The following is a 25,205-nucleotide window of genomic DNA, read 5'->3' as shown; positions in this document are numbered from 1 at the left end:
TTTGTTAAATATGTGAAATGTTGTTAGCCGCCCTGAGCCGCCTAGGCGGGGAGGGCGGGATATAAATGTAAATATAAATAAATAAATAAATAAATAAAATTAACTATATTCCCATTCAGAATTCTGATTTCCCCCTCCCGTAGAATTTCAGATGCTGGGAGCAGTGGGGGGTTAGAATTTTGGCCAGGGGAAAGATTAAGCCCCCCTTCCCTTATTACTTCTCCAGTACCAATCACCTAAGTGGCTTTTTCTGTTTTCTAAAAAAAGCATGTCATACATCTGGATGTGACTTCTCCTTTGCCATAATGTCACACATCTGGATGCAGCCTCTCTTTTGGACCTTTTTCCCATTGTTCTGTGTGTGTCAGATACCAGAGTAGGTATGCAATGGAAGTTGTATGATGAATATTTATTGATTTGGTTTGATTTCTAGCCAGACCTCCTCTACAACACATGGGTCTTGGCAGGTTACAACCAGTGATCTTCTTCGTGGTCTCTGTGCTTCACACTCATGGGATAGTGCGCCTGCGCCGATCCCCGAATCGGTATCTGCAAAAGCCCGGGATTTTTTCGCGCTCGGCGCCACCAGGCATGCGCAGGCGACCCACTGCGCATGCCCACCGGCGCCCGCGCGGCAATCCCGCCAGTTCCTTTCTGACCGCTGCGCTAGAGAGGTTCCCTTTCTGATTCTCCGGTCGGTGAGAGCGATTTTTTCTCTCGTTCCAGCCCGTTTGGTCTTGTAAATAGTTAGTTAGCTAGTTATTAGTGTTAGTTAGTGATAGTTAAAAAAAAAAAAAAAAAGAAGAAGCGTTTTCTTTGTTGTCCGGCGGATCGCCCTTTGGGGTGGTCCGTTTCCGTTTTTACCCCCCTTTCTCTCAGGCGTTTCTGAGCAGAAGGAAAAATTTTTCCCGCGCGACCGCTTATGGAAAGTCGCTGGGGGTTTTTTAAGCGCTGCCGGGCTTGTGGGAGGAAGATTGCCCCTCCCGACGGACATTCCCTGTGCCTGCTGTGTTTGGGGGAGGCGCACAGAGTTGAGTCGTGCCCGCACTGCCTTCGGTTCTCGAAACAGACCAGGAAGAACCGTGCGGCTCGATTATCGGCAGCGCTCACCGAATCGGCGCTTCGACCTCATCGACCGATGGAGGTTTCGGCACCGAAGTCGACCGACACCCCGGCACAGGAGCTTGCATCGGCCGATGCTGCTCCGATTCTGACTTTGGAATTGCCGGAAAAGCGTGGCTCCACGAAGCGTCCCCACGAGGGTTCGGTGGATGCGCCCGCTACAAAACGCCGAGAGGACTCGGGGACCCGAGCTCCGAAAAAGGCGAAATCGAAGGAGAAGCGCAAGCGACCCCGCACTCCTTCTCCGTCGGAAGGCGCATCGACGTCGGCAAAACCGCCGAAATCGATTCGGGTCTCTCCGCGCAGGAGCCCAACAGCCCAACAACGCCTGTCGGCGTCGGAGCAGGAGCCGGAAATTGACCTCACCCAACGGTCTTCATCCTCAGGCTCACGGCGTCGGTCGAGCAGCGGATCGACGTCGGGGGTAGACGCTTCGGCACCGGTCGTAGACCCGCCCTTCAAGCCCCGACCCAGACGGGACCTATCCTACACCCCGCAACGCTTCCCAATACCACCATGGGAGCAACGGCGGTGGCAGCCTCCCTACTCCAGATACGAATCCTGTCGGTGGTACCCGGAGGACTACCAAGACTGGGAACAAGCTTCGGAGTTTTCTGCGATGTCGAGGGTCTCGCATCACTCCCGGAAGGCGTCGGCGTCGGTCCCCCCGGATCGACAGCTAGTCCCGGTCGAAGCTCCTCCAAGACTATCGTCGGTACAACTTCAACCACGAGCGTCGACACCGAGGCTCTCCGAGCATTCCACTCAGCGTGACTCCTCGTCATCGGAGTCGGACAGTGAGATCCCTGATCTGGAACCCTCACCTGGTTCCAACACGGCGGAGGATCTTCCGATCTCGCCGTCGGAAGACCTAAAATCCTATGGCGACCTCGTGAGGCGCATCGCTTCCACCCTCAGACTGCCTGTGACCCAACCGGAACCCGTAGTGGATGACAACGTGTTCGATATAATGCAGAGGAACACATCCACTGCGGTGGCCCTTCCAGTCACCAAGGTGATTCTTCAGGCCATCAAAGAATCTTGGAAGAAGCCTTCCTCGACACCCGTCTCCTCCAAACGCCTGGACCATATGTACAGGGTTCAGGAGGCAGGTGCTGAATTTCTGTTCACCCACCCACGTCCGAATTCTGTGGTGGTCTCCTCCTCCTCGAAGGCAAGGAAGGTGCACTCCTCCCCACCGGACAAGGAGGGTAGGAAAATCGACGGGATGGGCCGCAAGGTCTATTCAGCGGGGGCACTCGGCATCAAGGTATCTAACTATGCAGCCTGCATGGCTAGGTACCAGTATGCCGTGTGGGAGCAGCTTTCCCCCTTCCTCTCTTCACTAAGTGAGGACAAGAAGACGGCGGCAATGAAATTGCAAAAAGAAGGTCTCGCTGTAGCCAGACAGCAGCTGGCTGCAGCGAAACATATGGTGGAAGCCTCAGCCAAAGCCATTACATCGGCAGTTTGCATCAGGCGACACTCCTGGCTCAGGTCGACGGCACTGCACCAAGACACCAAGACCTTTATCGAGGACTTACCCTTCGAGGGTGACGGGCTCTTCAGCACTACGACCGACACGGCGCTGCAAGAGTTTGACAAGAGTGTCAAGACATCCAGAAACTTGGGGGTCCAACCTTCCTCCAAGTCTCCGAAGTCAAAGCAATGGTCCAAACTTGGACCAAGAAGCCCTATCAGAAGTTCTCCCCTGAGCAGTGGCGTCCTCGCTCGCAGCAACCTGAACGGCCACCCTACTCCGGCAACGGCAGAAACCGTTATGGGGGCCAACCTTCTAATAAATCTAAGGGGGCTCGGCCACAGAAGCAGGGGGTTTGACTTCCCGCAAGCACGCGTCATCGCCCCCACTGTCGACCATTCCATTCGCCTACGCCCTTTCCTGCCTGCCTGGGAGTTGATCTCCACAGACAGGTGGGCTCTGTCCATTATTCAAGAGGGCTACAAGATAGAGTTTATCCAGACCCCAAACCAGTCCGTGGTAGTTACCACTCCCCCTTCCCCACCTCTGCTGGCGGAGGTGAGCAACCTCCTACAGAAACAAGCCATAGAGGTTGTTCCACCGGAGACCAGGGTGGGAGGCTTCTACTCCCGCTACTTTCTGGTTCCCAAAAGGGACGGGGGTCTACGGCCTATCATGGACTTGCGGGGTCTGAACAAATTCATTCTATACCAGAAGTTCAGAATGGCTACACTGCAGACGATCCTGCCCCTCATCAATCAGGGGGATTGGATGGCGACCCTGGACCTCAGGGATGCTTACTTTCATGTCAGCATCCATCCCGCGTTCAGGCGTTTCCTGCGATTTGCAGTGGGTGCTCGTCACTTCCAATTCAGGGCCCTGCCGTTTGGACTGTCTACTGCTCCTCGGGTGTTCACGAAGCTGATGAGTGTGGTGGCTGCTCATCTTCGCCTTCAGGGAGTCGTTGTTTTTCCGTACATCGACGACTGGCTTCTTGTAGCGAAGTCGAGGGAGAGTTTAACTTCTCACATCGCCATTACTCTGCGTCTTCTCGGCACCCTGGGGTTGCAGGTCAACGTGGAGAAGTCTCATCTCACCCCGTCAAAGACAGTTCAATTCATAGGGGCTCTGTTGGACACGGATCAGCACAGAGCGTTTCTTCCCGCTCAGAGAGCAAGGGACATCATGACTCTGGTACAGCTTCTCCAAAGGCGACAGTGGGGCACAGCACAACAGATCCAGCGGATGCTGGGACTGATGGCTGCGACGACGAGCGTGCTGCGCTTTGCAAGACTGCACATGAGGGGCCTACAGCTATGGTTCTTGCGCCATTTTCGCCCCCTCAGAGACTCACCTCGGAAGAGGTTCACCATCCCATCCGAGGCTCTTCAATCCCTGCAATGGTGGGGGTCGGAGAGCAACATCTGCCAAGGGGCTCCCTTTCATCTACCAACCCCTTCCGTGACCATCGCCACCGATGCTTCCATGTGGGGGTGGGGAGCTCATCTGGAGGACTTATGTGTGGGGGGCAAGTGGCCACTGAAACTCGGCCAGTACCACATAAATTACCTGGAACTGCTGGCGGTCCACTTTGCCCTTCGATCCTTCCGCCCTCTGTTAGCGGGGAAGACCGTGGCATTACTGACGGACAACACCACTGCCATGTGTTATATAAACAGGCAGGGAGGGACAGTGTCTCGCAGGCTATGCTCACTGGCATTAGATCTCTGGAGGGAGTGCCTCCAGTGGGACATTTTTGTGAAGGCTACGCATCTGCCTGGGGTCCTCAACGTACAGGCGGACTCTCTCAGCAGGGGTGCAGCGTCCCCACACGAATGGGAAATGCAGTGGAAGTTCCTGGAACCAGTATTCCAACTTTGGGGCTATCCGCAGCTAGATGTTTTCGCCACAGCGTGGAACAAGAAGTGCCCCTTGTTCTGTGCCAGGGGGGGCGCGGACCCGACTTCCCTGGGAGACGGACTCCTTTTTCAGTGGGAGGGTTGGTTCCTGTACATGTTCCCACCCTTACCTCTGCTGACGAGAGTGGTCCACAAGTTAGTGCAGGAGAGACCACGATGCATTCTGGTGACCCCGTGGTGGCCCCGTCAGAGCTGGTTCCCGATTCTGCTCCAGCAGTCGAAGGGGATCTTTTACCAGTTCCCGGCGGAACCGGACCTGTTGTCGGCCCAGGGCGGACACGTGCTCCATCACAACGTGCCGCACCTGAAGCTGACAGCGTGGTTCATCGACCACTAGACTTTTCCACCAGGGTTCAGCATGTGCTCCAGAGTAGCAGGAAACCTTCCACCCGTGCCTCTTATGAGAGGAAGTGGAAGAAGTTCAGTGACTTCATGGCTGACTCTCTTGTGCCACCCAACTCGGTTGGACTCCCGGCAATTTTTGAGTTTCTTTTGTCTTTGATCGATGAGGGGTTAGTTTTTTCCTCCATCAAGGTTTATTTGGCAGCTATTTCTGCCTTCCATGTTTCGGTCGAGGGTTACTCTGTTTTTGCACACCCGCATTCCAAAAGATTTTTAAAGGGCCTGTTCCGGCTTCATCCCCCCTCTAGATCCCCTCCACAGTTGTGGGACCTGACTTTGGTTTTGGACAAGTTAACTCGCCGTCCCTTTGAACCCATGGCAACATGTTCCCTGCAGCTTTTGTCCTGGAAGACTGCATTTTTAGTTGCCATCACGTCAGCACGTCGTGCGGGGGAGCTCACAGCGATGCGGTGTGACTACCCATACCTTGCCTTTAGGGAGGCCGGAGTTTCTTTGGCCCCGGACATTACTTTTCTCCCGAAAGTGGTTTCCCAGTTTCACCTTAACTTAGAAGTTTGGTTACCCACTTTTTACCCTAGTCCTTCCTCGGACGAGGAACGGAGGCTACATGCACTGGATGTTAAGCGTGCCCTCCTATTTTATTTAAACCGTTCAAGGGGTTTTCGTAAGGATAACCAGCTTTTTGTCTCCTACTCTGCCCCCAAGTTAGGGTCCAAGATTTCGTCTCAAAGACTTTCCAAGTGGCTTACTGAGACGATCAAACTTTGTTATCTGTTGGCTAAAAAGCCGTTACCTGGACCTGTGCGTGGACACTCCACTAGGGCAATGGCCACGTCGGTGGCATTCCTGAAAGGTGTGTCCCTTTCTGATGTCTGCAAGGCGGCTACCTGGTCTTCTCCGCATGCCTTCATGAAGCACTACGCGCTGGACGTGCATGCTCAGCAGAGGACTCGGTTGGGAGCTGCGGTGCTACAGGCTGTGTCTTCAGGCTGACCGTCTTCCCGCCTCCAGGTATGCTTTGCTTGCTAATCTCCCATGAGTGTGAAGCACAGAGACCACGAAGAAGATAGACAGGTTGCTTACCTGTAACTGTAGATCTTCGAGTGGTCATCTGTGCATTCACACTACCCGCCCTCCTTCCCCGCTGCTGACGGTCTCTCTCTCTCCAGAAAGGGGCTTTCAGCGGTCAGGGAGGAACTGGCGGGATTGCCGCGCGGGCGCCGGTGGGCATGCGCAGTGGGTCGCCTGCGCATGCCTGGTGGCGCCGAGCGCGAAAAAATCCCGGGCTTTTGCAGATACCGATTCGGGGATCGGCGCAGGCGCACTATCCCATGAGTGTGAATGCACAGATGACCACTCGAAGATCTACAGTTACAGGTAAGCAACCTGTCTTTCCCTCTAAACTGAGTTGGCGTGAACTAGCTCACAGACGTTAGCCTCCAGCTCACAGATTTTTGTCTTAACTCAGGAAGAATGACAGCAGAGCACAATAATTTATGCAGTAGCTCACAATTAAATGCCAGTAACTCACAAAGTAAGCATTTTTGCTCACAAGACTCTGCAGCTTAGAGGGAACATTGGTTACAACATAAAATACATTTATACAATAACAATACAATAAATTAATATATCAACAGTTATTGCAATCTAACTTACAATATCAATTATAATATTTCTAATGACACTAAAAACCAGTATTCCTGAGTCAGCTTCACATATGTGAGAGTATAGATGGTAACTAGTAATGCGAGGGTGGGAAGACAAGTAAACAGTATAATATGGAAAATGCACAGCAGGAGGCCAATATTGTTAGATCTATGCCACCTCAACCATAGGTCTGACGGAACATCTCAATTTTACAGGCCCTGAGAAACTGCATTAAAGCTTGCAGGGCCTGGATCTCTCCTGGAAGAGTGTTCCACCAGGTCAGCATCAGAGCCAAGGCTTTGGCTGAGGCTGTGGGTCTCCTTAAAGTTTGGGGTCATCAGCAGAAGTTAGTCCACAGAGCATAACATTATTTGAGAAACATAACAGGAGAGAGAATCCTGAAAGTATGTTGGTCCCAGACTGCATGGGGCTTTAAAAGTTAAAACCAAAACCTTGATCCTGATCTGGTATTCCACCGGGAGTCAGTGCAGCTGGTGGAGCACTGGTTGTAGGCTCTTAACCCTGTGAATACACATACTGCTGCATTCTGGATCATCTGAAGTTTCTGGGTCAGCCTCAAGGGTAACCATGTGTAGAGAGCATGTTCCAATAATCCAGCTTGGAGGTGACTGTTGCTTAGGGTCACTGTGGCTGGATTGCAGGGAGATAAATGGAGAACTAGTTGCCTGATTTGCCTAAAATTGTAAAATGCTGGTCTGGCAACATTTGTGACTTGGAAAGCAGTCCTGAGATTGTCTATGGTCAGTCTAGGCATTTGCTACTAAGATTAAGCAGCTGTGGCTGAGAATATTTTTAAAGGGGGAAAAAGTGTCTAGGGGAAAAATAAAACCAATTATGGGACTGTAAATGGAAATGGTGTTTTGTACAAGCCATGTACCACCTATCACCGCTAAGCTTAGTATCTATACTGTTAGCTTTCTAAGCACTGCAAGAATCCAGGTTGTACACTGGTGATGATTTCTTCGTGCTAATAGCATTGGATGTGAATAAAAGTATCAAAGCCACCCACAGCCAGCTATTTATATGCCACATGTCAACCTTATTAATGATGAGCTCTAATTTCCATATACATTTCAGATATAATATGGCAGTGATTCTTCAACTGCAACAATGCTCCACGAAAGCAAGCTTACTTGCTTCTTTACAGACCATCACACTTTCTTACATTAGTGTTGTCTCACTGGAGGATGCTTAAAATCCTGCTGAATTAGAACCTTTTTCTTGTTACCTTTCCATGCAGCTGGATGTGGTACTTGATACAAAAGAACAAATGCACGGGGTGAAAAGAGAGCACAGGTAGCAGGTGTACATTTTCACACATTTCATCTCACTGGGAAGTTTCTCAAGGATTAGTACATAGTTAAGTTTTGGGCCTGAGTAATAGCTTATTGGATGCCAAATGCCTGAGTGATGTAAAACATCTACAAATCTAGCCATGTCTATCTACTAACCAGCAATTATTTCCCTTTCTCATCTCACACATATTATAATGTTCCACTTGAGTGTTGAAGGAGTTGAACTTTGGCATTAATCATATTCTCGCTTGAAAAGGCTTTATCTTTTTCCTGAATGCCATAGTCCTGAAAGTACACAGCTTCCTTGGATGTTGCCTTTGAATGCTTACATTCAGAGGTCTGGACATGGGGACTCCCAGTAGCCATCATCGCTAGAAACCACTGATGGTCCTATCTCCATGAATTTACCTGATTGCCTATTAAAGCCATCTAAACTCATGGACTTCTCACAATTTAATCATCCCTTCAGTGAAGAATAATTTCCTTGCATCCATCCTGAAGCGATCCCAAGTTCTTGTAATATGAGAAAGGGAGAAGAAAAGTCTTGCCCATGTTCTCCATGGTATGCATACTTTTATAAACCTCTATCATTTCTGCCCATTAGTTGTCTTTTCTCTAAACTGAGGATGGAGAACTGGGGGATAACAGTATACAGGTCCTGACCTGGGTAGCCCAGGCAAGCCTGATCTCATCAGATCTTGGAAGCTAAGCAGGGTCAACTCAGGCAATTACTTGGATGGGAGATCTCCTTGGAATAATAGAGCCAGGAGGCAGAAGCAGGATTTGTTCAGCCATCTCTCTGAATATCTTCCATGCCACCAGAGGGTTGCCATGACTTCCAGGTGTATGCATGCACACACATATACATATGCAGATAAAAATACAGAAATAAAGGTAACAGTATACAGGTTTCATCAAGCAGGAGCTTATTTTAGCAGGTTATTTTCTGTGCATAATGTGCTTAATGGAAAGCTTTAGCTGCATAGCAAGAGTATTGACATTCAATATCCTCTCACAGCAGGGGCATCCAGACCATTATAAAAGGCAACAAAAACAGTTGCAGAACTTTCCCCACACCCTTTGTGTTTCCAGCTTGAAAGGTTTAGTGGCAGCAGCTCTGGAAAATTGTCCTGTTTGACAAATCCCATTTGACCAAAATTGCCAGGCAACTCTGTGAGGCCACCTATATACTTTGTTCTGGCCCTTGACACAGAAGCTTGAAAAACTGAGGTCAGAAGCATCAAGTTGGAATGGTGTTAGGCAATCGAGAGACGTGGTAGGATTATTGAGTTGCTCAGAAATGTATTATTGACCCACCTGACTGAGAGCAAGGCACTTTCATTTCTTTGACTTGAGAGATCAAGTGGGCTTTTAACTGTTGTCTTGGTAGAGCCGTGTTGAAACTGAGGAGAGAGGAGCTCTGAAAATCTCACTTCTTACAAATCAGAGCTTTTACTCCTGTAATGATTACTTCATCTTTGCTCACTTTAGGGTTGCCAGGTCCGACTCAGGAAATATCTAAAGTCTTTGGAGGTGGAGCCAGGAGACTTTGGAGTTGGAGCCAGAAGCAAGGGTGTGACACGCATGGTTAATTTCTGAAGGGAGTTCTGGCCATCACATTTAAAGGGACCACACTCCTTTTAAATGCCTTCCTTTCATTGGAAATGATGGAGGATAGGGGCACCTTCTTTTGGGGCTCATAGCATTGGACCCCCGGTCCAATCTTTTTGAAACTTTGTGGGGAGGTGTTTTAAAGATAGGCAACAGATGCTATGCTGAAAATCTGGTGCCTCTACCTCAAAAAAAGCTCTCCCAGAGCCCCAGATACCCACTGTTTGATTATACATATGGCAGGGGTCGGGAACCTTTTTTCTGCCAAGGGGCATATGGATATTTATAGCATCATTCGCGGGCCATAAAAAATTATCAACTTAAAAAACAGTGCTCCGCTGAGGGAGAATAATTCAGGCCAGCAAAATTAATGCAAATAATTGCTTTTCTATTTGAAGTCATGTAGGGAGAGCCTAATCTGGCACACATGCACACACACACAGCCCGCTGCTCAAGGCAAATGCATAGGTCCCGGACTTTTTTGTAGAAAAAGCCCAGCAGGACTCAGTAGCATATTAGGTCACACCATCTGGGATAATCAAGTACAAACTGAACTGTGACAGTAACTTTTCCAGGTCCTACAGCAATTCTGGCCGGCCAGCCAGGCTCCAGGGAGGCTGCCACACAGTACATCTGGGCCCTGTGATCCCTGTCAGGCCCTGAGGAGGCTGCTGCACAGCGTGGCTGGGCCCCACTATCCTGGCTGGCCAGCCAGGCCCCAGGGAGGCTTCCACATGACAATCTATCTGTCCAGCAATCCCCGAGGGCCACACCAAGTGACCTTAAGGGCCGTATACGTTCCTCAGGACGGAAGTTCCCCACCCCTGCCCTTTGGGAACCAGTCTCCTTAGGGAATAATGGAGTGCCAGCAGACATTTCTCTCCTTCCCCCCCCCCCCATTTTCTGATAACCCTAAAATGGGGGAGGGTCTCCAAACAGGGGGATCCCCTGCCCTCAACTGGGGATTTGCAACTCTAGCTCACTTATGTATTCCCAAACCCCACTCTGGTCAAATTATTCTACTATTTAGATATTCTGTCTAATTTAAATTGATTAATTTAATTTAGCAATATGCTTGACTCACTTTATTACTTTACTTTGGATTTTTGGTTCTTCAATAAATAAATAAAAATTTACATCCTAAACTTGAATTCTTCCATACTTTCAATGATGTTACATGATATAGTGTGCTGTAGAAGGTGGAATGTTTTAGTAGAAACTGGAAGACTCAGGTTCGAATTTCCAGTCTGCCATGAAAGCTGGCTGGGTGACCTTGGGTCCACCTGTTACAAGCTAACCTACCTCTATGGGTTGTTTTGAAGATAAAATGAAAAAGGGGAGCATGTTGTAAGCCACTTTGAGTCTCCATTGGGGAGAAGAGTGGGGTATAAATGAGGCAAATAAATGAATACCAGGTTAGTGATGCCAATGTGACAGCTATGCAGATTTGTTGTAGCACTGCAAAACAAAAAGGGAGGGAATCCTGAGGACCTTAAGGACTACCAGATTTATTGAAAACTATTGGCATAAGTTTTGGGAACTAGAACCCACTTTACCAGATGTTTGGGGAGTATATGGGCATAGGGGAAAATATGAGTGGTAGGATATAAATTCAACAAAATGCTTGAGGTAGCATTACCAATTCTTCATGGGTAAATTCCTGGAGATTTGGGGGTTGTTCCTGGGGAGGTTGGGATTTGGAAGGCAGAACCTCAGTGGGTTATAATGCCATAGCGCCTGTTTTCCTGAGCAGTCATTTTCTCTTTATCCTGGAGATCAGGTGTAAATGCTCCAGGCTCTAACTGGAGGCTGGCATACCCTGCCTTGAGGTACGGCACTTCTATTCGAAGTTAAGTTGCATACAGAAGAAATACAATACTATACAGCAGTGTTTCCCATTTGCAGGGTCATGACCCGGTACTGGGCCATGGAAGCCTCACTACCGCGTCACAAGAAAAGCCAAAGCTAGCCCCACCCCCAGCAAAGCATGACCTCTGCTCTGCTTCCTTCCTTCCTTCCTTCCTTCCTTCCTTCCTTCCTTCCTTCCTTCCTTCCTTCCTTCCTTCCTTCCTTCCTTCCTTCCTTCCTTCCTTCCTTCCTTCCTTCCTTCCTTCCTTCCTTCCTTCCCCCATCTCTCTGTTGTGTAGAGAAAAGCTAGACTTGAAGATGGATACAGGCTGCAAAGCTTGAGCTATGTTTGGATTCCTTCCTTCCCCCTTCTGTGTGTTGTGCAGAGAGGAGCTGGGCTGCCTCTCCTTCCTTCTCCTCTCTCTCAGTGTTTAAGAGAAAAGCTGGAGTCCACTGGCACTTTAGACCCATGAAGTGTTCTTCAAGGTATGAGCTTTCATGTGTCTTGCAGTATGCTTTTTTGGGGAGATTTCCCCGGGAGGCCTGGGCAGCAAAGAAGGATATGTGTGTTTTTTTTAGCCGAGAGGGGCGGGGAGTGGGCATACCTGTAGCTATTTTTTTTACCAAATAACCCCTGGGCAGAATTGTTGCTGACTGGGGTCATCTGATGATGAGAAAGGCGACAGGGGGAGGGCTTCTAGTGCCCTGGCCCCACTGGTGGACATTCTGATGCTTTTTGAGCATTGTATGAGAGAATTTTGGACTGGATAGTCCACTGGTCTGATCCAGCATAGCTCCTCTTATGTTCTTTCTTTCCATGTCTTTCTTTTCGTCTCCTTCCATTTCATTCTTCCCCTTTCTCTTTCTTTCCTTCCATTTTTACTGGATGAAAAGTTGGCACCCCCAGTTGTAGCCAGCTGGCCTTTCTATGATATTTCTGTGTGAGTGAGTGAGAGAGGTGTGGGGCAGAAAGAGATTATTGGAGATTACTGCAGTATATCTCAGCAGCACTGGAAGTGATGGTTCTATGAATTTGGCACCATTTTACTGGTCCTGCTTTTAACAGCTGTCTGACACCAAAATTAAACTCCTCCTGTAGATATTAAAAAGGATGAAAGGAGTTCACTGGCTAAATATCTGCAAAACAGGTTGCTTTAAAAGGCATGGGAAACACAGCCAGTAAAAAGCTGCAAGCCCCTCATATCCTTTTTGGGATAACTGCAGAAAAGCTTGTATGAACTTCATATAACTTGAAATTAATTCATTAATTGCAGTACAATTCTCTGCTACCTTTCACAGCAATTTCCCAGCGTTTCAGCCAAAGAAAAGTATGAAAAATAGCTGTCAAAAGATTTTCTTGAAACCAAGCAAGCTTGGTTATAGCTTGAGTCAGGGTTCCAGTAGTAGCAGCTGAAGGAAGGGCCTACTAAATGTTTCAGCATATTTTGAGGTAGAGCAGCTGCCAGGGCCCAGTGTGGGTGATACACAGTGCTGTCATTCCTGATGGCAATGGCAACAGCACTCACAACTGCATACACTGGCCAGTGCTGTTGAGGAAGGAGTGTGTAGGTGGTGCAGGCAATTGAACATGGGCATTAGGAGTGCTTGCAGGTTGGAGAAGAACACACGAACAGATAGGTGCATGCAGGTGTGGGAGTGGAAAGAGAGAACCGCCTACTTTCCACCCCCATTTTGGCTCAGCATGAGTTTCAGAGAGATTTTTCTGAAAATGAAGTTACTTCAGAAGAAGAGGCAGGTTTGGGGGAATGCCCTGGAAGTTACATCACAGGAAAAGGTAAAGTTTTGTTTCAGTGTGCCCCGGAAGTGACATCACTTGGCCCTTGGCACCACAGGAAATGACATAATTCCTGTCTCCCGGCTCCACCCCCAAAATCTGATGGCTCCACCCCCAAATTTTAGTGGGCCACGAAGGATAAGTGTAAAAATAACCGGGCCACAGGAAAGAAAAGTTTGGAAAACCCTGCAATACAGTATATAGTAGGACAGTACAATACTGTAAAGGGATGTATTTTTTCTCTTTGGAGGTTTGAAATGACCAAAATCTTCATTCTCAGTTTTAAAAGTGCTCCCCCCCCTCTGGGCAGAGAAGAAGCAGGAAGGGAAGAAGTCAGTTCCATTGTTTTCGAGACTTACCTCAACCCACCATCATACAAATGCTAACAGGTCTAGACAGTGGATGGTCAAGCTCCCCCACCCACCCAGCAGGGCACAGAGATTTGGAGGCATTAACTACTAGGAAAACTTAAGGAAGTAAATTTCGGGAGACCTCAGGAAAAGTGTCTTTGACCCAGCCTGACCTGGTCAGTGGGTGGGGAAAAGAGAGGTGATAAAATTCAGGAGTTCAAGGAGGAAGGGCTCTTTGGTGCTGAGACCATCAGAGCAGACAGAACTCTTAACTGAGATCTGGAGGTGGTAGCCATTACTGTGTGCTGGCCTGAAGAGCTGGAGGAAGCTACAAAGTAATAGGACTTCTGTAAAGATCTACAACACCCTCAGCTAAGGAGCTGGTCCTATATTTTTAACATTCATGTGGCACAGATAGAAAGAAGGACAGGAATAGCATTTCTTTTGAATCCATTGCTCTATATGATGCTGTACTAAAAATATACTTGTGAACTTTTCCTTTTTAATACATACTTTATAACTTTGGATGCTGACAGTGGTTCTCTGTACCACATAGACCTCAACTGTCTTAGAAACACTATTTTTAAAAGAGCGTCAAGGGGAAGGCAGGCAAGGTAGCAAGTGGCCATTCCTCCAGGGGTGCACAGGACAATAAACTGTCCCTGTGGTTTGTCCAGGCACTGGGTAACAGGAGACACAGAGGCAAGGCCTCAGAAGATGAAGAAGAGATTAAATTTATACCTCACCCTTCAGTTGTAGTCTCAGAGCGGTTTACAATCTCCTTCCTCTCCCCCACAATAGATACGCTGTGAGGTAGATGGGACTGAGAGAGCTCTGAGAGAACAGCTCTGCAAGAACTGTGGCTGACCCAAGATCACCCAGAAGCTGCATCTGGAGGAGTGGGGAATCAAACCTGGTTCTCCCAGATTAGACTCCATCACTCATAACCACTACATCAAACTGGCTCTCTCTGGGAAGGGAAGCTGACCCCTCCCAGTGGGCAATTGCTTACAAAAGTCAGATGGTGGCAGTGAGAGAGAGAGAGAGAGGCCTCTCCAGGTGTTTGGAAAACCTTGGAGGGCAGGATGGAACAGGGCCTGCAAGCTGGAGCAGGGCCCATTCCACCACAAATACAATTAAATAAATTGAAACTACTAAGTCTATATGTATCTGGCTGCTCTGGTTTGATTCCTCCCCTTATGCTTTTTTTACCATGCTATTCCTGCCTTGAAATGTCCCAAGTGGTCAGTGTTAAGTGAGAAACAGGCAGCCTTGTGTTAAGTCAGATATGTTCTGGTGGCTGTCAACAAAGACTAAGTTTTTTCACCTTCCCAGCTTTAAAGCAAGGGTTAAGATCTTCTTCTCCAGTACATGTTCATAAGATAGTTAACTTTAGCCCAGTTACCAGCAGGAGAGATTTCAGATATCTCCAGCAACAAAGTAATGAGACCTTTAGTCAAACCAGTTGGAGCCTTTATAGATTGCTTAAAAGATAGTGGGAAGGTTTTATGACCAAGGTCAAAACTATCTACTTTGTTTGTGTTAGAGAGCAGAATCTTTACTAGGGAAAATCTGTCTGTCCAGAGACATCGTAGCCCAAAGGAAGAGGAACTGCCCTGGAGGTGCTGGAAGGTGGGGGCGGGGAGAGGGAGAGATTGCTTTTTAAAATGCTGTTGATGAAACCCTTCCTGGAACTGTAAAGTAGTTCTCACAAATCCTGAGTTGTCTTGAGAGCTGCAGGAGTTAAAAACAAAACAAAAAAACTCCCAGCCAAATACCCCAGAGAGAGTTTTACAAAGGCCGTTTTCGCACTAGCGTTTGCTCCGGCGTAGCGCCCCATTTACCTCCGGATCTTCTCTTGGATTTCGCACATGTTGCTCCGGCGCTGCGCTTTGCTCCGGCGCTTCAGGGATTTTACGCCGGAGTATGTTTTTCAGCAAGTTGCCGGAGTTTCCGAAAACCTCCGGATCCACTCCGGATCCACTCAGCGGAGTTTCCTGTGCGAAATCCATCCACGCCGGATCGACTGCTTTGGGGGCGTCACCCTCTCCCTTTCCGTCCTCCCACCCCATCCACCCACTTGGCCAATCATCAGCCTTTCGTGGCGCTTCCCCAAAGTGCCGGCACGGCCATTTTTTTTTTTTAAAACTTCACAGTTTTGCGTAATAGCGATATTTCGAAATTAACAAATAGAAAAAAAAAAACCCTCCTGGAATAGCCTCAATTGGCACTTCAATTGGTTTCGTTAGAATTTTTTTTTATTATTGACTTTAGTTGCGTTATTCCGCTGTTGCGTTATCTCGATAATGCGAAAACGACCATTGCTGGGGGGGGGGGAATGTAGTGCCGGTGCGGGCCAAAGCGTCCATGTGTGTGTGTTTTAAGGAGGGAATGCCTCCCTCAGCTGTGCCACCAGGATTTCTGGACCTGCACAAAATCGCCATGTATAAAATGGGAAGTTGGAGTCCTGCATTCTTCTCCCTGGCTACATTCCGCTCGGTTAGAAAGTAGACGCGAGCGAGCTCCTCACATGCGCCACAGAAGGGGAAGGAGAGAATGGAGCGGGGGGGGGGAGCTCTGGCAGCAGGAATCAGTCAGGTCCCCGTTGCAAGCGCCAGCCGGGGAGGGGAAAGAGAGCGGAGGAAATTTGGGGGGGGGGATCTAGTGCTTCAGAATTTGGGGGGGGGGGAATCTAGTGCTAGGATTCTCCACTGTGAATGCTTCCGTTAATACATAAAGGGCTGTGGAGGATTCTACAGCTGCAGCCAATCCATAAGCAGCAGCAGCACACGTGATGCGGTTTGTCCAAGAAAAGAAGGGGAGGGAACAGCTGTGCCTGCTCGATGTTACGTTAGTACGTTAGTACGTCATTACGCAACCAGACTTGCGCTTAAAAAAAAAATGATTGACAGGGCATCGGACTCAAGCCGATGCCAGTGGGAAAACGATTTGAGCCGGGGCTTCAGGGAAGGCGACTCCGCAAAGAGTCACTAGTGGGAAAACGAGAAAAATGATCCGGACATAATTGCGCCGCGGAAAAAGGGGAGCAAACGCTAAGTGCGAAAACGGCCAAAGAGTGGATTTGGATGTTGTCTTAAAGGGGACTTTATGTAATAGAAATGCATTTCAGATGTAAGTATTATTACTTGAATGAGGAAGGTGCTTGTACGCACTGGGTCCATTTCAGGTAACGTTTGAGGCATTCTAAGCAGGAGTTCCGCTACAGCAGATGAGGTGCTGATCCCTGGGCTTTTCAAAGATAATATTATAAAGCCATATATTTTCAGAGATGGTATTTAAAGATAATATTTCAAAGATAATATTTAAAGCCCTATACAGCCAGGGGTCCTATGGGACCTCCTTTCCCTGTATGAGCCCAGTAGGTCTTTACGATCAGCAACCCAACAACTTCTGGTGGTCCATCTGGTCTCAATGCGGGCCAGGGCCTTTTCAGTCCTGGCCTCTGCCTGGTGGAATGAGCTCCCCTTGGAGATCCAGACCCTGCGGGATCTGCTTCAGTTCTGCAGGGACTGTAAAACAGAGCTCTTTCGCCAGACTTTCAGCTGAGGCGTGGACATTACTTGTTACCAGCCTCCCCCCTTCATTCCATCCCAGTGCTATAAGACCTGCTGGACCCAGACAATAGACCATGTCTGTGATGCAGAATTTGCCATTTAAGTACCTATTGTTACTCTGTAATTTTAGATTTTATATATTTTAAATTGGTTTTTTTAACTGTTGATTGTTTTATGATATAACCTGCTCTGAGCCTGTTCTACAGGAAAGGAGGGCTAAAGAGCGAATACAATAAATAAATTATAATGGTCTGTATAACTCCTTATTTGATCTGTCTATATTGGGAATGTTACTCAAATGCGAGTAAGTTACGATGCCTGTAATGGGCTATCTGAGCCAGATAGTATTGGATTGATAGTATATTAATCCTGAGATAGCGGACTGGCTTTCTCCTCTTAATTTGTGTTTTCTTGAACCAACTGTGATTGTAAATTAATGAGGTCCCACCTTCAGTCCAGTTACCAGTCCCCGCTAACAAGTGACCTTAATACAGGTAGGCAACCATGGGCATTGTTGGAGAACCTCCTACACAGTGGACTGCATGCATGTCCCATAGCTAAATGGAATGATTCCTTAAATACCAGTTGCTGAAGAACACTGATGAGAGAGAGCTATTGCCTTCATACCCCACTTGTGGGTTTCCCAGAACAATCTCTTCTAGACTAGCTGGATCTCAGCTCTGATCCACCATGACTTTTCTTACATTATATTGCCTGCAAGCATGATTTATTATTACAATAAAATAGGAGAGACCTATTGAAGACCATCCTACTTCCATTTTGCATCAGAAGAGCACTATACTCTTAGAAATGGCTTGTCAAGGTGAACTGCGAAACTAAAATATGCTTCAGTTAATTGGCATGAGATCATTCCATTTACCTGCATCTTGATTCATTAAAATTTTTGGAGAGACAGTGTGACACTTTATGGGGAAAACCCCTTTTCCTTTTCAAGGCCACTATTTGAATAGTGAATGTAAATTAGCATCTTGAGAACTCTTTGAATTACTTTGACAGTAATGTACTGTGGGGCTAATATTATCTCCGCCATCTACCCCACGATGTTATAAGATCTTAGGAGGCAGCACTGAATTGACACCTTGTATTTTGTGAGGCTCTTTTGGGTGTGGTGCATTAGTGCTGAGTGCCACCACACCTCACTCTTTATGTTGCTTACGTCAATGGGGTTGGAATTGAAAGCTAGGGTGAATTCTCAAACTGAAAGTATTTAAACTCTTTTGGCGACAGCTGGATGTTAAGTTTTCAATATTTTTTTGGATCACAGGTGGCTCCATGTCACAATATCAGGAGTGGGGACTATTCCAGCAAGATATACATGACCTGGATATTGGTAATTATCTCCTTTTCTCATTGAATGTTTTTGTGATGTGTCTCTCACTCCCATCCAAAAATTGTGTCTTTGTTTTTCTGAAATGCATGTACTTAAAAAAAAATTCTGAAGGAAGTACAAAAGTCACAACTTTCCTTAAGACTTCTTTGAATAGCACTTATTTTGCATGTTTCTTTTAAAAATATGTTGTATCCACAAAGGCTATTTTGCTAACAGAAAAGATAAGTAATTTCATATGCGACTACATTTTCAGGATAGGAATATGCAGGTTTTCAGCTGGCATGAAAGCTCATACAACCTAGTAAGAAACCTGGTTTGAATCTCACCTTTTCCTTGGCTCAGCAGGTGGCCTTTAAACCTAGAGACAGTAATACAGGTTTGCCTTGCAGTGTTATAAGGATTACAGCAAAATAACAGATGAACTTTGAACATCCTAAAGCATTATATAAATCTTGTTTTTATTATTAGGACCCCTTGTTTGGGAAACTAGATAACTTTTTTATTCCTCAATAGAATATTTGGGGGACATGAAATCTTGGCTTTGACTGCATGGTTATGCTAGTTTGGCAACTGTACTGTTATGCTAGTTGGAGAGAAACTTGTTTCTGAAAATATAGAGATGAAGCGCTTATGAAAATGAGTTGTAAGGATTTGGTTTTGGCCCTGTCTTTTAAAATTTCTCTTTGGTCATCATCATTAAATGCTTAGCATGACTGTGTTGTCTTCGGCAACTGCTGTGAGAGCCCTCTCAGTCCCACCCACCTCACAGGGTGTCTGTTGTGGGGGGAGATGATATAGGAGATTGTAAGCCGCTCTGAGTCTCTGATTCAGAGGGAAGGGCAGGGTATAAAACTGCATACTACTACTTCTTCATCATTGTCCTGTGTCCAGTTAAGATTATGACTCCTTCATGAATAGGGGTCCTCCTTGTTTGCCCTTCTTTTCCTGACCATGCTGTCAAGCCACGCTTCACTGGACTGGAATAGGAGAAAAGGATGCTGAGGGGTGAAAAGGAGGATGAGAGGCAGGTACCTAGACAAATTCAGACCTGTTTGTTCTCCACAAACTGGGATTCTAAACATACTGGTTTAGAATTCTGGTTTATGGAGAAGAAACAAATTCTTATTTGCCGAGGCACTGGTGTTCAATTGTCACAACAAACTGAAGGTTGAAAACTTCCGCAGCCTGGAAGTTTTCAGTGATGTTGTGTATGTACGTGGGGGAGGCAAGGGCACCTCTATAAGCCAAGTTCACGCATCTCAAGAAACAAACCTTTGGCTGAATAGAACCTAATATAGCTCAATATATATATATATATATATATATATATATATATATATATATATATATATATATATATATATATATATATATATATATATATATTTTCAATTTTAAATAAATTTATTAATATTAATATAACAATAACAATCCAACACATACAACTATTACAATATCTATAACTTTAGCCATCCCATTATGATTACAATATTATGTAGAGAGACTTAATAGAATACAAAGTCTATATATTTTTCTGGCAATTGACATGAAACATTTTGTTGTTCTTGTACAAACTTAAAGAAATAATACCATTTTTCCACAAACATGTTACTGTCTTTTCCGCTTTCTAAAACTTCTGATTGCCAAATTGTGTCTGCTATCTTATCCATTGCTATTATGTCCCAGACCTTCAGGAACCATTGTCTTTTTGTAGGCATTACCTTTGACTTCCAGTGATGCGCTATTAAAATTTTAGCTGCTAATATAAGGAGAGATGTCAAGTCTGCTTTATGTCTTGGCATCTCTTCCCTTCTCCATAAATTTAATAGAATTGATTCTGGGGAGAAAGGAATCTTGTGATTAATAATTAATTCAATAGTTGATATGATTTTACTCCAAAAACTTAAAACTGTTGGACATTCCCACCAACAGTGTATAAATGATAGCTCAATATATTTAACAGCTCCTCTGGGATATATAATGTGACCACAACTGTTTGTTAGTTGCAGCATATGTTCCTCAAAGGGGTATTATCAACAGGAGATTGACCACTGATTGAGAAACGCCTTTCAAAATTCTGATGTTTAGCTTTATGGCATTCACTGGATCAAGAGAATATAACCATCATAAAGCTTTTAAATAGTTTATTTCATTAAGCTTACGTGAGCTTTAAATTAAATGACATGGTTGCAAAGTACTTTTACCCAGTGAGACTGGACAGTGCTATTTTAGTTGTGAACTGTGACTGTTTCCCCATCCGTAGTGAAAGCAAAAAGCCATAACATCGCATAAGTTCCCTTCTTGGCCACAATCACAACAAATGAGGCGAGTGGCACTGCTTCTGCTCCTTCCTAAATTACCGCTCATGAGGGAAGGCAGTGAGTATTATGGCCCATTCCCATGTCATTCGTTCTGATCACAGAAAAATCAGGCTTGAGGTTTAAATGGAAACTGACATTCAAAGGTTAACAGCCTGTTATTGATTAGTATAAAATTAGGCATGTAGTTAACATGGGAGACTGTCAATGTTTGCCTTTACTCACAGAGGAGCTGGATTAAGTCCACAGTTAAGAGTGAGTGTAAATTTCCAGTTTAGTGGAAAAAGGAACTGTTGAGGTAGTAAATTTGTCTACTCCCCCCTTTTTTTCAAATGCCATTTTGAGTGACTGTTAGCCAGCTCTAATTAGGATGTTTTTAAAAATAGTAGGGGAGAATGGAGGAATAACAGCTGATCTGAGGATTTCTGGTTTTTATATGTCAGGAAGCAGAAGATGATCCTTACCTCAGGCTTAGCCTAGGGGGCTTGACCAGACATAATGGTTTCCACCTGTATATTACATACATGTTGGGTCTCTCTGGTTAGACCTAGACCCAGCACCACCACTGAATATGTGTACGCCATCAGTGAGTAGCCAAAAGGGTGATGAGCTTGTTTTGCCATTGAGTTATGTTGTTCTCTCCCTCCTTCCCATAGCTGCCCAGACCCCATGCTGTACCAGCCTTCATTGTGCTGAGAGGGAGGGAACAAGGATGAGATTGGTGCACAGGCAGCTCCCCTCAATGCCCAATCCCACCTCATAGCATTGGAGCATGAGCAATGGGTCTAACCAGATACACATGACCTGGAAGTGTACATGTGGAGAATGCCATGTCTGTTTAGGTCATTAGAATACATAGAGTGGCAGCAGACTCAATTGTTATAAAGGCAGGTCTGCCCCATTTATATGTAAACAAGGGTAGGGGACAGTCCAGTTTTTAAAACAAAAGGAATACACTAAGCTCCCTGGGAACTTTCCATAGAACTTAGTCTTCCTGTCCATATATAACCTTTGTATTGCAGATCTGTAGCTACTGAATTTCTCTTCAGGGATATTTCAGGGGCTCCTCCCCCAATTTTCATTTTTTTTTAAAGAAAAAGAGTTCCTACCTGTTTGATCTATGGAGGAATAAAGAAACTCATAATTGCTATTCTACCAAACTGCCCAGTGAGGAGTAAAACCTGCTCCTTCCCACAGTGCTCTGTTTGAAGGAACTAGGGTGCTTATGATGTTTATTTTAAAGTCATTTTATCTAATACATTAGCTATATACATATTGATCTACTTGTGTTTAGGCTTTTATTTCTCAAGATCCACCCCCCCCCCCTCCATGGTCACACACTTAATTTCACATCAGTTGCTTCTTTGAGACTAGGGCACGTATTTGTCCTTAAAAAGTTAATTACAAGTGTAATTAACTGGGTTGATTCTGTGAGAGGAAGGGAAAGGGAGTTTCATCATTCAACTTCTGTGCTGGTTGTACTAATTGAAACCAGACTTAATGCCCATCCTGGGCTGATTAACACTGCAAAGGAAGAAAAGATCGGTTTTTAAGGAACCTGTACCTTTTCCCTTGAAAGTGCAAAATGCTGATAACAACCATTTGCCTTTTAACAAACAGATTTATGAACTTTATCACATTTTGACCTTGGATTAGAAGGTATTTTGTGAGGTCAGCGTTGTCGGCTCTGTCGGTCAACTGGTTTTAGGTTGGAGTTCTTCCATAATCTGCTACCTGTTATTTTTAACTGGAGATGCCATGGATTAGAAGCTGGGGTTTTCTGCATACAAAGTAGATGTTCTACCTTGGAGCCACAGATTGTGAAGATGGCAAAACAAAGCAGAATTAATTTCCCACTCCTCCACAGTGGAGGCTAGAGATATACTCAGACCTTGTATTGGAGGATTTTGTTACAGTTTAGTGTAGTGATTAAGAGTAGTGGACTCTAATCTGGTTTGATTACCCACTCCACCACATGCTGCTGGCTGGGTGACTGTGGATCAGTCACAGTTCTCTCATAGCTATTCTCCCAATAGCAGTTCTCTCACTCAGCCCCACCAACCTCACAGGGTATCTCTTGGCGGGGGGGGGGGGGGGAAAGACAACTGTAAGCTGCTCTGAGACTCCAAGGCGGGGGTGGGGAGAGGGAAGACAACTGTTAGCTGCTCTGAGACTCCAAGGCGGGGGGGGGGGGGGGGACGGGGAGAGGGAAGACAACTGTAAGCTGCTCTGAGATTCCAAGGGGTATAAATCCAACCCTCCTACATCTCAGTAAGGTTTCCTTTTTTTACTGTATTGCTTATTTTTTTAAAAAAAAATCATTTCTGACTTTTGCACGGTGTCCCTTGCCTGCTGCTCCTGATGGGGCTTTATTCAGAAAGCTGTTGTGAAGAAGGTAACTTATTTGCATTTCTTCTTCTTAGAAATGGAACATGTGGCTGCTTGCCCATCCTTTCCTGATCCAACCAATGAGTTTGATAGGAATGTTCCCCGCATCTGCGGTGTCTGTGGAGACAAAGCTACTGGCTTTCATTTCAATGCTATGACATGTGAAGGCTGCAAAGGATTTTTTAGGTACGTAACTTTTAAACTAATGTTTAACTGGTAAAGATAGTTTTAAGGTTCTGAACTGTAGCATGCAAATCAAGTGCACGTATTCTATAGATACATTGGCTTTCCTCGAATGAAAGTCTTCATGGTCAGGTAAGACAGGTGTTAAGAATCTGGTACCAGGGTAATATTTGTTTGGACCATTTGGTATTAGATTGTGAAACAAATTCATTCACCATGCTTAGAAATGGTAACTGAACTGGTGATATTTGAAGAGTAATTCAGCTGCAGAAGGTTGCAGCCAACCTGGAAAGGTGCAGTTAGGGAACAGAGTCTTTTTGCCATGGAGGCCTTCCTGCCACCTCCCATGTGGGGTAAAGGGTATGGGTACTTGTATCTTTTTCCATCCCAATGAGGGGGTTGGTTTTCTTCCAATGGAAAAATTGCTAGAGAGGAAATCATTATAGAGCCCCCTTTTGCCCCCTTCCCATTGCACAGGGCCTCCTAGGCACATGATTGCAAAAACACAAAAGAAAGCTGCAATGTTGTTCAGTGTTGTGCGTTGGGCTTTTTTTTGAGCAGGAACGCACAGGAACACAGTTCCGGCTGACTTGGTGTCAAGGGTGTGGTCTAATATGCAAATGAATTCCTGCTGGGTTTTTCCTACAAAAAAGCCCTGGTTGTGTGTAGTTCAGCCCTGTAACAATGACACAAGAGAGCCAGTTTGACATAGTGGTCAAGTGTGCAGACTCTAATCTGGGAGAACTGGGTTTGATTCCCTACTCCTCCACATGCAGCTGCTGGGTGACCTTGAGTCAGCCGCAGTTCTCACAGAGCTGTTCCTTCAAGAGCAGTTCTCTCAGAGCAGTCTCAGCCCCAGCTACCTCACTGGGTGTCTGCTGTAAGAAGAGGAAGGGAAAGGAGATTGTAAGCCACTCTGAGTGAAGGGTGGAGTATAAATCCGTTCTTTTTCTCCTTCTCCTCCCTCTGAAAACTGGCATGAATGCCATTGACTGTCAATCGGGACATGTCCATACAGGAGCTTTCTCATAGTACATGAAGTCTGGGAAACAAGTGTGGGGAAGAGTTTTTTGTTACCATTAATGCTCCATCCTTCTCGTGGGCTGATCTTTTCCTCTCCTGTGTGGGTAGGCAGGGGGTTCTGAGTTCTAAGTATAGTGTTGTATGTGAGTGTATGGTTGGGTGCATGTGAGGTTAGCGTGTGCTGAATGAGAACAGTGAGGAAGGAGTGGGCAGCTGTCCTTTGGTCTCTTAACCATATTTAAATGGGAAGCCAGCATGATGTCTCCATCAGCCCAGCGGATTCCGAAAACTAGCCACATTTAGCATATCTTATAAGAGGCTTCTGTTTATCCATCTTGAGCTGCACTTCTGTAACGATGACACCAGAGGTTTTCCTGGGAAGTGTTTATTAAACATTCTGACTAATAGCAGGCATAATTATAACTGCTGCATGACTCATATGGGAAAAAGCCTCGTTTATATATGCCAAACTATAATGGGATGTATGTAGGGAATAGGATGCGTTACTCTCAGACACTGAGTTTCAAAAGGACAACTTCCTCTTAATGTTAACTCCTTATTTTGGGATCTCCATAGCAGACGTCTCTTTTGTTAGATTGTGGGGTAGGATGTTTTGCATACACTACGTAGCCTTGCGGCCAGGGTTCCAGTTGGGCAGCCTGGCAAACCAGAAACACAACATTTTCTTCAATGGCTATTGCTTAAGTCAGTAACTTGAGTGTGCCTTTCCACAGACAAGATTCGTGCCCTCAGCTAATCAGGCATGTGCTTTCTGTCCTAGACATGATACACGTCAGTGCTATTAATCATCTTTATGGGACACTGACTGAATCATCTGTTGCATTACCTGAACCAGGTAATCAGTTTCAGAGGAGAATGGTGTTGGTCTGTAGTTGAACAGCTAGATTGAAGTCCA

General features: G+C 46.0%; 2 protein-coding genes across 3 annotated transcripts in view; both read left to right on the top strand.

Annotated features, from left to right (window-relative positions):
- METTL1 (methyltransferase 1, tRNA methylguanosine) overlaps window positions 1-25,205 on the top strand; it is a 1,067,043-nt gene that overhangs the window by 667,511 nt on the left and 374,327 nt on the right. The gene's annotated exons all lie outside the window — the stretch shown is intronic.
- Window positions 1-25,205, top strand: part of VDR (vitamin D receptor) — a 119,262-nt gene that overhangs the window by 47,557 nt on the left and 46,500 nt on the right. For both annotated transcript variants that reach the window (XM_060252994.1, XM_060252993.1), the window contains 2 exons: window positions 18,312-18,377; window positions 23,119-23,269. In XM_060252994.1, coding sequence (XP_060108977.1) covers window positions 18,320-18,377; window positions 23,119-23,269 — 209 coding nt within the window. In that variant the 5' untranslated portion in view covers window positions 18,312-18,319. The remainder of the gene's footprint in view (window positions 1-18,311; window positions 18,378-23,118; window positions 23,270-25,205) is intronic.

This window comes from Heteronotia binoei, chromosome 13 (genome assembly GCF_032191835.1).
Source record: "Heteronotia binoei isolate CCM8104 ecotype False Entrance Well chromosome 13, APGP_CSIRO_Hbin_v1, whole genome shotgun sequence".
Lineage (NCBI taxonomy): Eukaryota > Metazoa > Chordata > Lepidosauria > Squamata > Gekkonidae > Heteronotia > Heteronotia binoei.
The sequence above is the reverse complement of the archived record's forward strand: the minus strand, read 5'-3'. Positions and strand labels throughout refer to the sequence as shown.